The sequence below is a fragment of the Alnus glutinosa genome, chromosome 4 (genome assembly GCF_958979055.1).
Source record: "Alnus glutinosa chromosome 4, dhAlnGlut1.1, whole genome shotgun sequence".
Classification (NCBI taxonomy): domain Eukaryota; kingdom Viridiplantae; phylum Streptophyta; class Magnoliopsida; order Fagales; family Betulaceae; genus Alnus; species Alnus glutinosa.
The window spans coordinates 34,831,809-34,845,455 of NC_084889.1; the positions used below are offsets into that span (position 1 = coordinate 34,831,809).

General features: G+C 36.8%; 2 protein-coding genes across 2 annotated transcripts; both read right to left on the reverse strand.

Moving 5' to 3' along the window:
* Window positions 1–1,508: 1,508 nt before the first annotated feature.
* Window positions 1,509–4,189, reverse strand: LOC133865559 (transmembrane 9 superfamily member 11). Its single transcript, XM_062301978.1, has 2 exons — window positions 4,046–4,189; window positions 1,509–3,845 (listed from the first exon to the last, which is right to left on the reverse strand). The coding sequence occupies exon 2, from the start codon at window positions 3,810–3,812 to the stop codon at window positions 1,839–1,841; it is 1,974 nt and encodes a 657-aa protein (XP_062157962.1). The 5' UTR covers window positions 3,813–3,845; window positions 4,046–4,189; the 3' UTR covers window positions 1,509–1,838.
* A 3,998-nt stretch (window positions 4,190–8,187) lies between these two features.
* On the reverse strand, window positions 8,188–13,326 carry LOC133866605 (uncharacterized). The gene is made up of 8 exons (XM_062303182.1): window positions 12,988–13,326; window positions 12,473–12,618; window positions 11,134–12,064; window positions 10,709–10,800; window positions 10,162–10,236; window positions 9,368–9,429; window positions 9,147–9,216; window positions 8,188–9,004 (listed from the first exon to the last, which is right to left on the reverse strand). The coding sequence occupies exons 1-8, from the start codon at window positions 13,154–13,156 to the stop codon at window positions 8,324–8,326; spliced, it is 2,226 nt and encodes a 741-aa protein (XP_062159166.1). The 5' UTR covers window positions 13,157–13,326; the 3' UTR covers window positions 8,188–8,323.
* Window positions 13,327–13,647: the final 321 nt, after the last annotated feature.

Consider the following 13,647-nt stretch of genomic DNA (forward strand, 5'->3'; position numbering starts at 1 on the left):
TTTAAAACTCTAATTGTAGAATCTCAGGGGTTGAAATTGAAAAACATTTATTTATTTATTTATTATTTTAAATTGCGTTTATCATATTCTTAATTGGCCCTGCAATGGTGAATTGCTAGCTCCACCATTAGTTTGTCTAAACCTATCGACTCATTCATGACATTGACATCAAATTTGCTATTGTTCCATCAAGCTGAACCGTAATCTTCACTACATCTCAATTAAGCATATATTCCCAAGCCCAAAACTTCTTTTATTTCCTCCGTAAATAGAGAAACAAAGGGAAGATGAGGTTCATAAGCTTAAGTCCAAGCTACTTGTGGCATGTCGAGTTCTTCCTCTCCTTGTGAGAGATCCCCCATTTTCCCAGTGAAAGTTCTCCCCTCTTCTCCTTGATAGCCTCCTTCCTCTCCCCTTGAGAGTCTCGGGGAGGAGGAGCCTCCCCGGTTTCCCCTTCTCTCCCCCCTCCTCTTTTCTCTTTCATTTTTTTTTCTCTTTCTCTCTCTCTCTCCTCTTTTTTTTTTTTTTTTTTCTTTTAGATTCCACCTCTCAGCTTACCATCCTCTTCCCACCGCCGCCACCTCCAGCTCCTCCACCGAACCCAACCTCCTCTTTCCCGTGTGTGCATCACACGCATGTAACCCTCGCTCCCTATACCCTCCACTTAACCATACTCCCTTTATGCCAAGCATCCCATTTTCCTTCCCGAGTAATGCTAGAAGTCTCTCTTGTGTCATTCTTGTATCTCTCCAAAAAAGATGTGATTTTAAAATCACAATTAAGCTTATGATTGATCACTATTAAATTTTGATCAAATGATAATTTTAAAAGTCACCTCACTTCTTAAGAGACATAAGAGTGACACATATAGGACTTACAGAATTACTCTTCCCTCCCTCCCTCCCTCATCTCTCTCTATCTTCCCTCCCTCCCTCCCTCCCTCATCTCTCTCTATCTCTCACAGCCTCCTTTACCCTCCCCTTTTTGCTAACGAGTAACGCTAAAAGTCACTCTTTTATCACTCGTGTCCCTTAAAAAATGATGACTTTTAAAATCACCATTGATCTTGTGATCGATCGCTATTGAATTTTGATCAAATGAAAATTTTAAAAGCTACTTCATTCTTGAAAAGACATAAAAGTGACAAAAGAGTGACTTATAGAATTACTCTCCTATCACCAGCACTACTCCTCTCATTCCATCCCCCACCAAGCGCGGGTCTCCTCTTACCCCTTCCCTACCCACAAGCCTTGCTGCTGGACAAGAAACAAGCTAGAGGATCCGTGAGCTTCCTTCCTTCTTCTGTGTTTGGAGGGTAGAAAGCCCGAAATCCCTTGCGCTTAGTTTGCAAAGATCTGCTATCGCGTAAAGCCCGCGATAGCAACAAAACCAGAAAAAGTACATAAAAAAGATAGTTATTTTCTATTATAATACAAATACGCGAAGGCATAAGCAAGACAAAAGAAGTCAAAATAATTCAAAGTGATCAAGAAAATAAGCAGAGCAGAAGCAGATAATTGTGACTGGCATTTCAAACCATACAGATCTGATTAGTCAAAAAAGTACACACTAGAACCCCATACTTACTGACATGACACCAACTACAAATGCCACATATCCGCCAGAGTGCAAGCAAACTATCATGCCATGATCTCCATATAATAAAGAATTTAAAGCAAAACTGGACGAATTATTATATTGTTAATACATTTTCTAAGTTCCCTAGCAAAATAAAACTGTAGAAAAGTAAAACATCATAGAAAAGTTCTTTGTCCCTTGAATGGTCTCCACCACCAATGCTCTTCAAAGTGCCCCATCTTTTGAGCTCAGAAAGTTCTTCAATCCAGCTTCACCGAAGAGAACAGGTAATGCACAAACCAGAATGATGAAAGGAACCCAACTGTGCCGGTTGCCAGCATGATTGCTAGAACCATGAAGAGTGAATATCCCAAGTAAAGAGTTGCAGAGACAGGTCCACTCAAACTCTTCAGGTCAAATACAAGATAGTTTACGGAGTACAAAAAGATGTAGATGGCAACGGAACCAGAAGCAAAGAATGACTTCCACCACCATTTCCAGTCCTCCACGCAGAGATGCATGTAGGTTAAAACCAAAGAAACCTCAGCACAAACCACCACGAGGAGGATCATAACAATAAAGAGGAACCCAAAGACATAGTATACACGGCCCATCCAAATGCTAGACATGATAAAGAAGAGCTCAATGAAGAGGGTACCAAAAGGCAGCGTGCCAGCTCCAAGAACAAGCAACCAAGACGGGTATTTCTGAGCCGGGATTTCCCGAGGAATCTGGTTCGTTCGAACAGGGTATTCAATATGAGGTGCCTTTGCCCCAAAGTATCCACCAACTAAGGTAAGGGGAACCGAGATACAGAACCAGAGGAGAAGCAGAATAACAAAAAGAGAGAATGGAATGGCTCCTGTGCTGTGACTTCCCCATAAAAGGAAATTCAAAGTGGTAAGGATCAAGAAGGCAATACCAGGGAAGAAACAAGCAACCTTCCATGAGACTGAAACCCATCCTTTGTAATCGCCACAGCCAATTGTCCTCCAGAGTCGAACTGCAACGTAACCGGCTGCAATACCAAGTATCATATAGAAAAATAGCATACCTGTAATAAGTGTTCCACGTGAAGCAGGTGACATGAATCCAAGAGCTGCAAACAATATGGTCACAACAGCCATTCCAAGAATCTGAACCCCATTTCCGACCATGATACACAGAAGGGCAGGATTGGTAGGGGCACGGAAAACATCGCCCACAACAAGCTTCCACCCAGATAATTCCTCATTCATCTGTGCTTGAGCCTCCTTGTCAAGTTCCTCATAACGGGTCAGATCCCGCCTGACAGTCCTCAGGAAGATGACAAGCACAATGCCAGCAAGGAAAGTAATCACCATCAGAGAATTCAAAATCGAGAACCAATGGACTTTCGATCCCTCCATCTTCAGATAAGCATCCCATCGCGATGGCCACTTGATGTCACTCTCCTCAAACGTAACCTCGTACGTGAAGACAAGCGGCTGCCCTTCCTTGATTGGCATAGACACCGTGTTGGGATCACATTTCACCTGATTTGGGTACTTTCCATAACTTTTCAAATTCTTCACCGAATCAACATTATGAATAACACTGCAAGGTACAACCTCAAACCCAACAACCATGTACCCAGGCACATCTGATCCCCCCTTCCCAACCGACGGGATCACCTCAGCCGCATCACCAGTCCCCATTACACGCGCCATATTGGCCTCCTCATACTTATGAACAAGCACATTAAACTTCAAATGGTTAAATATATAATAATCATCCTGAAGCTTAACTCCAACAGGGTAGCCCGTCCACCGCAAAAAAAAACCCTCCTTCTTCGTATAACGAATAGCCGGCAAATTATCGAGAATCAAATTTACCTGGTACATCTCATCAATTCTCTTCTTCAAGATCTTAAAATTGTCCGCCGACAATGGAGCCGACTTGCACAAAAAGATCTCAGACTCGTTGGTGTACATCTTAAACTGATACGGAGAGTTTTCAATCCGATCTCCCATGAGGAGCTCGCCAAGATTCTCAGCAACGTCCTTGACACCGCCTTCGGGCTTACAGAAGGGCAAACTGTAATAGCTAAAGGGCATTTCGGTATCGATGGAAGTGAGAGAATTCACTTTCACCGACAACTGGTCACCGACACCATACTTGTGGGGATAACTACCCGGAAGGTAAAACCCATACCCGGATTGGAATACCAAGCAAATGGTCAAGACCCAGATCCTAAATTGATTGAAAGACCACATTTTTGAAAGATTTGTGTTGGATTTGTGTCAGATCTGGAACACCCAGATCAGAAATGAGGGAAAAAAGCAAAAAGAAACGCAAATCTCACTTGGGTTTTGGAATTAATTTCAGATTCAGATATCAAAGATATGAAATTTAACACACTTCTAGCATTGTAAATCTAAAGAATTCGGCTAAATATAAGATAACAAAAACTGAAAATTCTTTGAGAGGAAGTACGGATCTAACTGACCTTCAGCGCAGAGAGAGAGAGAGAGAGAGAGAGAGATACACGAATATTGAGAGATGGGCGACTCTGTGTGAAGAGATTGTGCACCAATACAGACAGAAAGAGAGGAAGGGTGAGGAATTGAAGAGGAGCCTGTACCAGATTTATATCGTTGGTTTTTTCTTCGGGGAGGTGGCTAAGCCAAAGGAGTCCTGGCTTTATCGCTGATTGACCATAATGGCCCTATCAGTTTCTGAAATCAAATTGTCAGTGCCTGGCCTCAAGTGTAATTTACTATTTATTTAATTGTTAGTATTGAAAAATAGTTTGATCGTTACTTATTAAAGACAAATTTAATTTTTCAGAATTTTCGTTTCTTAAGGGTTTGAAATTGTGAGAGTTCAAATGCAAACAAGTATTTTCATTGTTTTTGTTGAAATGTGAATTCATCTAATAATTAGATAAATTATGTTTATTGAAAAGTTTAATTGATCCAAATGTTCTTATGTTTTAGTCATTCTTTATCTTTCAAGGATAAGTAATATTTTGATCGGTATGGAAATGATTCCTACACTCATTTCTCACAACAGCCCCACAACAAGCTGACATGGCTGGTAATATTTTATTATTTTTTTTGTTTTCTTTTCTTTTCTTTTTGTAAAAAAAAAATAAAATATTACCAGCCACGTCAGCTTGTTGTGGGGCTGTTGTGAGAAATGAATGTAGGAATCATTTCTCTAGTTTGAGATATGTTAGCGGCACACCTATTTTGCATAACAATTGCACAACAATGTTGATGTGTCCAGCATTGTTATGCAATTGTTGTGTGAGAATTGTGCAAATAACATATCTCAGGTAGTTTTTACCTGAAAAATTATAACTGATCAACATAATTTGATAAAAAAAGGGAAGAGAGGCAATAGTTGAAATTTTAGTATTTCTGTCATAGGACAACAACAAGAAGATTGTAATAGTTCAAAAACATGCCAAACAATTAATGTCGAAAACGTGTCCCGATTTCAACGGATCTAATTGCAACTAAAATTAAAAATTCCTTTTGATTTCTTGTGTAACCTAATGTTATAAGTTTGTAGACACCTTCTAGTATAATGTAGACATGGACGAAATTAAAATTTTAGGTTTTAGGAGGAGGGGGTCTTTTAAAGCTAACTTTGATGTAGCGATGCGTCCTCTTTTTAGTGTTGCCTCTACAATGCTCAATAATCACAATGGCTAAATCATGGTAGCATGTATCCACCAACTGTCTCACTTTGAAACTTCTTTTTGTGAGGCCTCTGCCCCACTGCTAGCAATCCATTTGGCTAGGTTTTTTGGTTGGTTGTTCCTCCATGCTTCTTGAAGGTAACTCCATCCTCTCTATCTTGGCCATCAACATAGGCTAACTTTTCTCGGACCGGCCGAGTGCTTTAGCTTGTTATTAACGATTATTGCTAGTAGTTCAACATATTCAGTGCTTGAACCGCCTCTAAAGTCTCTAGATGTGTCAATTCCCGAACACACTTTGTTGCAAAATAGGTTGCTTCTCACTTAGTGCTTAGAAGCATTCCCGAAAACTCCTATTTCCTTTCTTCTTTAAGAATTAAGAGTGACAAAAACCCTCCTATGTAATTGGTTTTTCCCTTTTTCCTCTTCTCCGGATTTGAATAGAAAAAAAGAAATAAATAGACTAATTCCTCCTTTTATAGTCATGAAAATGGGTGAAATGGAGAACATGGAGACCACCAATTAAAGTTGCATCAACGAAGTTAGGCATTACACACTATTTAACCAATACTTTGGTGGGTCAATACCTTAAGAAGTAAACAAACAGGGCTAGGTTCGCTGTAGCTTAGATCTATATCATTTTTTTTTTTAATCTAATAAAAAAAAATATAAACAGTAAAAATAAAATTATTAAATGAGCATGCATAAAATGTTGTTAGTTTAATCTTGATTCAGCCCATTGGATCATTGAATGCCGTGTGATTCACGGCTCAAAGTCTCAAACCTATGCAGATCCCACTGGGTGCTGATTTCTTCAATCGTACAGTACTTTTTTTTTTAAAAAAAAAAAAAAGGAAAAATACTTTTAAAGGTTATTACGATTTAATATCTTATCAAATCTCTTCATAAAGTTATGTTCCGTTATCAAATCTCAATAAATTAGCAATAAATAAATAAAAACTGAAAAAGTTAATATCCATCATTTTTTTCCCCATTTTTTGTTTTTTTTTTTTTTTTTTTTTCATGTGTCAAGTTGAAATGGCATTCTTATATACGTGGAACTAATTTATTGGGTCCGATGCAGTATTATTCGTACATGTCACAATTTTTATTAAAAATCGTAACAAAAAGAGTAATTTAAAAATAGAAGATATGTTAAAAAAGTGATTTAATCAATTTTAAAGTGCTTTTGTTATTAGAATATCACTTTCAGATTGTAACTTGAAAGATACGTCATACTGCACGTGATGAAGAGAGGAGACCAAATGCAATAATGATAAGTTTATTGTGATGGGGGTACTGATTTGATTATTCCACCACTGTTTAACACATTCTCCCTTTGCAACACTTGCAACTTGCAAGTCACAATAATAATAATAATAAAATAATAATAATAATAATAATAATAATAAATTATTGGTCCCGTCCAAATGTTAATTAAATAAATAATGGACATAAGTTTTTTCAAACCGGGTTAAAAAAATTTCTTATAAACTTAGTCTATAAATCTGTCATGTGTTCTTTGAGCATGTGCTTCTCATGAGCTAATTAAAAAATTACGTGTTTTTCAAATACTAAGGAGTAAGGAACATATGACAATTTTATAGACTAGATTATAGAAAATTTATTTGACCCAATTTTGAAAGAAATTTGTGTGAAAAAAAAAAAAAAAAAAACAATGCATATGAATATCCCTTTATTTATTTTTCAATTTTTGGCCGGAATGTTTTAAGACCATTTATTCATTTAATAATCAAATGTATCATGCAAATCAATGATTTTGGGTACGATAGTTAAGACTTTATATGCCTACAGGCTACAGTCTACAGTCTACAGGCATGGTTTTGTTTTTTTATCAAGCTGGCACAAATGGCCAGTAGAACAGATGACGACTATATTTTGGACAAAATTTTCTTTTAAATTGGGCAAGAAATTTTTTCTTAAATTTAATAAATCAAACTAACGTACTCAAAATGAACGTGAGAAAATCTCAATTTAGAGAAAAACTTTTTTGGTAAATAATAAATTGATTTTATTTAAAGCGGAAGAGAAAACACAACAAAAAAGCGAATAACGAACAAGAAAATCGCCAAAACTAAGCGACAAAGAGAACACGAGCACCATCGACCAAAGTACGAAAAAACGAAACTAAAATATTATCCAAAGACCTCTCCAAATCCTCAAAAAATTGTCATGATGCATTTACACTCGGTTAGTCAGGTTATTTTGGCTAGATGAGAGATACAAATTTGGATGAAAATGTAGCTGCATTTGACTAGCTACTTTAGTTCAAAAATTGTTGAGCACGGTAGCTCACCATAAAAATAAAAATAAAATAAAAACATTTTTTTGACTCCTAATAAGACATGCATGACTTTGAACCGTATGTGCTTTAAAAAATAAATAATATTTAAATGAAACAGAAAAATCAAATTGCTAAAATAGAAAAATAGTGATTTTTTAGCTAAAAAGGAGAGGAAATTTGCTGAGGGATATGTGAAGGCTAATTAAAAAATAAAAATAAAAAATAAAAAATTGAAACTCAGTTCCTATATCAACCCAACACAGCTTTTCTGGTATATAGCCTAACTTTATAACGTGGTTCAGCAAGATTGGTCACAAGACTCAAAAGATCGAATAATTGATCAGTTCTAAGTCATTTTCTGTCCCACCAAAAACAATAATAAATAGAATATTTGTAGGAGCTGTCAGTAATAGCCCTGAAGAAAATATTTATTGCCTCTGTTGCAACTTGCAAACTGCAGTGAGACTTACGATTGAGCAACCTACACTAGATTCCATGCCAATTTCCTAAGTTGTCAAAATCTGAGGTCCAATACTTTAATCAAAACGAATAATGTTAATGAAGTTTTTAGACAATTTACATTATTGAGCATCATCTTTCAAAGAACTTTATATATGTATAAGTAAGGGAAATATCATTAAAAGAAAAGATATGATAATCTTGAACATTGATGATAATGGAAGTATGAGGGCCATAATTAGCCAATTTACAAGGAATTAGAAATAAATCTGAGTGAGCTTAGAAATGTTAAATTTCAATGAATTAAATCATATCTAACCTTTGGCACCTAATCCTCGAGATTTTCGTAGCCTGACAGCAGCCAAAGGATTGACTATGCCTTGTGAACTCTTGCCCAAGCCCATGCCTTCCACAAAACCCATCTTTGCCATCATCTTTGATCCAAATCCCTTTGTATGCTTTTCAAAAGATCCAATCTTTTGGGACTTGTTCCTTATTGAGTCACCACTGGGGACTTCCATCTTTTGGGATTTAGTCCTTGCCGAGTCATCACCGGAGTTGGAGAATTCGACACCCAATCCAAGCGATTTCGGGCGTTGGATAACTTCAATGGGCTGTGCCATACCTTGACCATCCTTTCCTAACCCTCCACCTTCAATAAATCCCATTTTAGCCATCATTCTTGATCCAAATCCCTTAGTGTGTACCTCAAATGAAACATAGCTTCTGGAGCCCGCTATGCCTTTATTTTTATCATTTTCATCTGTCTCTTGTGAATCAACCGCTGTAATCTGAACAGCATCTGATTGCATTGCACCACTTGATACAAATGACACAGGTTGATTGGCATATGAACCCTTTTTTCCATTCTGTTTCTTCTCACTTGCTTCACCACTGCCCTTAGCAGTCTTCTTTACCCTGTTTCTATTTCCAGTTCTTAAGTTAGGGCCTTTAGTCACAGGAAAATCATCATCCTCATTGCCAGCACCTATCAGCTGAAACTCATGATGAAATAACTAAACTTAGGTTTGCCGGAGTGGCATACAGAGATTATTCAAGTATAAAAATAGAAATCTTCAGAGCATAAATGGAACAACTATGCTAGTTCTTATTGTGCAGTTTAATGAATGTTTGAACCTTTTCGAGGCGAAGTTTATCATTGGACGATGGCATGCATGTGTTTGGTGTTCGCATCACTGTTACAAATCTGAAAAAAAAAATATATATATATATATTAACAGCTAGTTTTGAACCAACTCTATGTTAACCACGTACAAAGTACATGTGTCTCTATATGTATGTCTGCTTGGAACCTAATGTATATGTATACACATACATCCGAACATTTGTTTACATACTTTTTCTTTCCAGAACTTTGGCAGCCACTTTGCAAGCGATATATTGCAGCTAACCGTTGTACCTAAAATATTAAAAAACAGTTGATTTCAATGAAAGATTCGAGACATTTGTTGGAGTTATTTTAAAGCACATTAAATATAATCCATTAGGGCACAAAAATCAGTAGTTGAGTAGCAGGATGCTGCTCAGAGTTCATGCCCGAGATTTTCAGCTTTCTAATTACTGAATCAGAATTTCATACCTCAGGTTGTTGTTGTTGTTGTTATTTCTTTCCAGAAAGCTTCAATAAAACTATTAATTTAGCCAAAGCTCTCAAACCTTCGGACTAAATCCCATCCCTCACCAAAATTAAGCAAAATTTTCCTTGCTAAAACCCATTCCCCACTCATTTTAAGTGCCTTATTAAACTTCTGGATTCAGCAGACTTCAATAGACTAGTCTCTGGACAATAACAACAATGTTTGAGAAAAAAGATTGAGAAAAGAACTCCTTTATAGTGATTGAGACGTCAACTTTATAAAAATCCAAAACTTCTAAAATCTATTTTTAAGCAACATAAGTCAATTGTCAATATACTACTGGAAATTCTGCTCTCAGGTTTGCATTAAACATTCTTCTCTAAGTAATAGACTTTGTTTAGGACGAAATAAAATTGACCAAAGCAACTCAATAGCACTTGACAGGTTTATATTCTAATCAACCATAGACTCAGATCGCTTGTGTCGATAGTGTGGTACTTGCGTTTTGGAGTGGGTTGGAGAGGGGGAAGGGGGATTAACAAAAGGTTTCTTACCTGGGAACAATCGCGGGAATGTATAGGTTGAAAAGAAAATATATCTACTCCATCCAACACAATCTGCTCTAGTTTCTACAGTTCAGAACAATGAAGCTGTTAGCACTACTGAAAAATAAAATGTATCAAATCAGCTTCAAAAAGCTCAGTATTAAATTAAGAAATCTCTATCTAACTTGAAGGTTAATATTCAGAAAAGAAAAAGGTTTATATCCAGTAATTGAATTGATGGATTAGCAAAGAAGGATTCTTGAACTTAAAGAACCGGTAATAATAGTAAAAATACTATATAAAGAATCTGCATTAAGATCTATAAGAAAACATCAAACAAAACTTATGGGGCATGCCCACAATCAAAAGCTAAATAACCACACCTTATAAACTACTAAGAAAATATTTATATAAATATCCAAATATTAACAACAATAACTTCTTCTTCTTTTTTGATAAGCAAATATTAAAAAACAATAACTATTCCATGATTTCATTGGAAATGAAAAACACAAAAGGAAATAATGCATCATTAAGTTTCTTGTTTTCCTTTTACCGTGTTTATTTGCTCCAAATCAACACCACGGAGCCGTATTCTCTCCCGACGCTTTACAGCAATCGTTTCTTTATGATGTTTCTTTTTGGCACCTGAATTTTAAGTGTATTAGAAGGATTTACAACATGAATTGAAGGCTGACCCCTGCGGCCTTTAGTTTAGCAGACCAGCCCAAATAACAGAGAAGAATAATTTATGTGACAGAAGAATAAATTCGAGCTTAAACATGTGAATGTGCATACAGACACAGTATCAGACATGTGTTCATGCTGCTCACCATATTCACACAGAACACCCCCCACACCCACAAACAAAGATAAGATTGGATGATTAACTCATCCCAATACTCTAACTAAAGCTAGCATTTAGACAAAGCACTATTAATGGCATGCATCACACAATTCACAGATTTGAGAAAGACTAACCAGGAAAGTTTCTGGAATATTTACTCATTTGATCCTCTATAGGCCAAGATCGAGGAAACCTAGCAACATGCTTCTTTTTTGCAGAACCAGATCTTGGATCCTTTACAAGCATAAGGTCATCTATAGTCGATGACCAATTATTTCTGGAAGCTAAAGAGTTTTTCTTCCTTGATTTGGGCTTCTTCATACCATATTCCCTGGATGCGTCCTGGAGAGCAATTCCACCAAACTTCTCTAAAGTCTCCTTCAAGCAACTGCTAGAAGAAATATCGTCACGCGACTCATTCAAAGCTGTTTTCATCAACCATTTGGATTCCAAAACATTGTCACTTCCACCAATTCCTTCTAAGTAATCCATTGCAATTTCTTCATCAATATCTGAATCACTATCAGATGAGTCTTCAGAACCATCACTTTCGGATGATCCCACCACTTCTCCAGGCTCAGATGCTTCTGTGCTTCCCTCATCTAGTGGCTCGCTATAGTCATCCTCACTACCTTCCTCACCAGATATATCTTGGGTGTACAATTTCATGCCTCCAATTGACAAAAACCCCGAATTTTTTTTTTTAGGTGACACCACATCCAAAACTTCTTCACACATCTGACCTACCTTACAATTAATACCCTCATCAGCATCCATTTCCTTCTCATAAGATGGTGAATCAGAAGATGGCAATTCTTGCTCTTCCATTTGCTTCAAGGACCCTCCAATTCCATTTGAGGTTCCTTCAGGTTCAGCATGGAATCCCAACCCTTGATGACTGTCATCACCCAAAACAAATTCTGAAGTGTATTCATAAGTATAATCCACATCATGGGGCTCTGAAAATGGTGTTTTGTCTACGTATGCAACAATTTGAGTCTCCTTTGAATCCACTAGAACAATGGGGTGCGACTCGTCTATTTCATTATCTCCATTATTGCCCTCCTGTTAAACACCATATTGTTCCAGGTAAATATTTCAGGAAGTAGAACTTCCAATGCTTCAATTAAATTGGAAAATATTTACAAGAAACTTTCCGTAGAAAGAAAATATTCGGGAAAATTTTCCATGTACAACTGAGGAGAGCTCATAAAACATCCCAAAAGATAAAAACATTTGGTTTAATTTCTCTAGGAATTAAGAACCATCTACAGCTAAGCCTCAGGAAAAATTTTCCAAGGAAATATTCCTGATATAATTGCGGCTTGCAGGATATAACAAAAATATGAACCCAAAATAAAAACCAAAATTCAAAATCATTTTGATTCAAATACACACCCACCTTAGGAAACCCGAGTTACTTCAAAAAAATGACAAAAGAAAAATAAGAAGCTTTTATCCAATGGGAAATACCTGATGCCCGAGCGCAGGGTATTCATATCCGATAGCATTTCCGTCCCATTTCCGAGAGTCACTTTTAGAACCAGAAGCTTTGCTTCGATAAAGCCTTCCAGATTTGGACCCAGACCCAGATTTGTCATTCGGATTAGCGTTTGTTCCTGCAAATTCAACACCAAAGAAAAATTTAAATTTTTCTTTTTTAAAGAAGAACCCAGAAATATAAACACAGATGATTACAGGCTCAACTCCGGTTGCCCCACGTTTGGTCACTCAGAAATTGCAGGAAAAAAAAAAAAAAAAACTCACAATTCCCATCATCACCCAGTTCAAGCCATAGAACCATATACCCAAATCGAGCATAAATTATACATTTATATCTCAAAGCTAAACGAAATTTTCGGTTTCTTTTTCACAAAACTTCTTATTTTCCTCTGTTTTCCCAGCAACCAAACACCGGTTTTCAGCCAATATATCACATAAGGTAAAAGAAAGACAATTTCTTGAGAGAAATAGAGAGGAAGAAGGACCTCGAGAAGTGCTAGCAGACGACGGATTTCGGGGCCACTCAGATAAGAATCCGCCCTCAACGAACAGAGCCGCTTTTTTGACAGAGCCTCTTTTTCTTATGCCCTTGTTGTTGCTACTACTGTTGTTGTGGTCGTCGGTGTTGTTGTTTCTTCTTCTACCTCCGGCCATGGCTACAGAGAAATTGCACTGTGATTGGATTCAGAGCCTCTTCAAAGGGCCTCTTGCCTTTGGCACATGCACGCGTGCAATTAGATCTGGACCGTTAGATTTGGTGGGGTCTACTTGATGAGATTGGGTGTCACTTCGTTGGAAGGTTTCGCCAAGCCCAAACCGAGTGGAATATCCGATGCAATCAATCTTTATGCTTTGGATAGGGGCTTGTGCTCTTATTTCGTGTCCCTTCTTCTTACGACCCATTAAAATAATTTATTAATTATTATTACAAAAATGCTATACCTATATATATAAAAAAAAAAAAATAAAAAAATAAAAAAAATTATAACTTTTTTTTTTTACATCATATTGACAATTATAAGGCTCTAATCAAGTTGAATCAAATTAAATATTGAATGTTTAGACTCGGTTAGGCTCAACCATATGCATGTTCAAACTCGAGCAGAACGTTGAACTTGTGTTCATACTCGGGCATAAAACTCTTA

Coding starts and splice junctions, on each gene's coding strand:
- LOC133865559 (XM_062301978.1), bottom strand. CDS start 3,812: ATGTGGTCTTTCAATCAATTTAGGATCTGGGTCTTGACCATTTGCTTG.
- LOC133866605 (XM_062303182.1), bottom strand. CDS start 13,156: ATGGCCGGAGGTAGAAGAAGAAACAACAACACCGACGACCACAACAAC. Junction 10,237..10,708: donor ATTTGGAGCAAATAAACACG/GTAAAAGGAAAA, acceptor TCTGAACTGTAG/AAACTAGAGCAGATTGTGTT. Junction 9,430..10,161: donor ATTCCCGCGATTGTTCCCAG/GTAAGAAACCTT, acceptor TTAATATTTTAG/GTACAACGGTTAGCTGCAAT.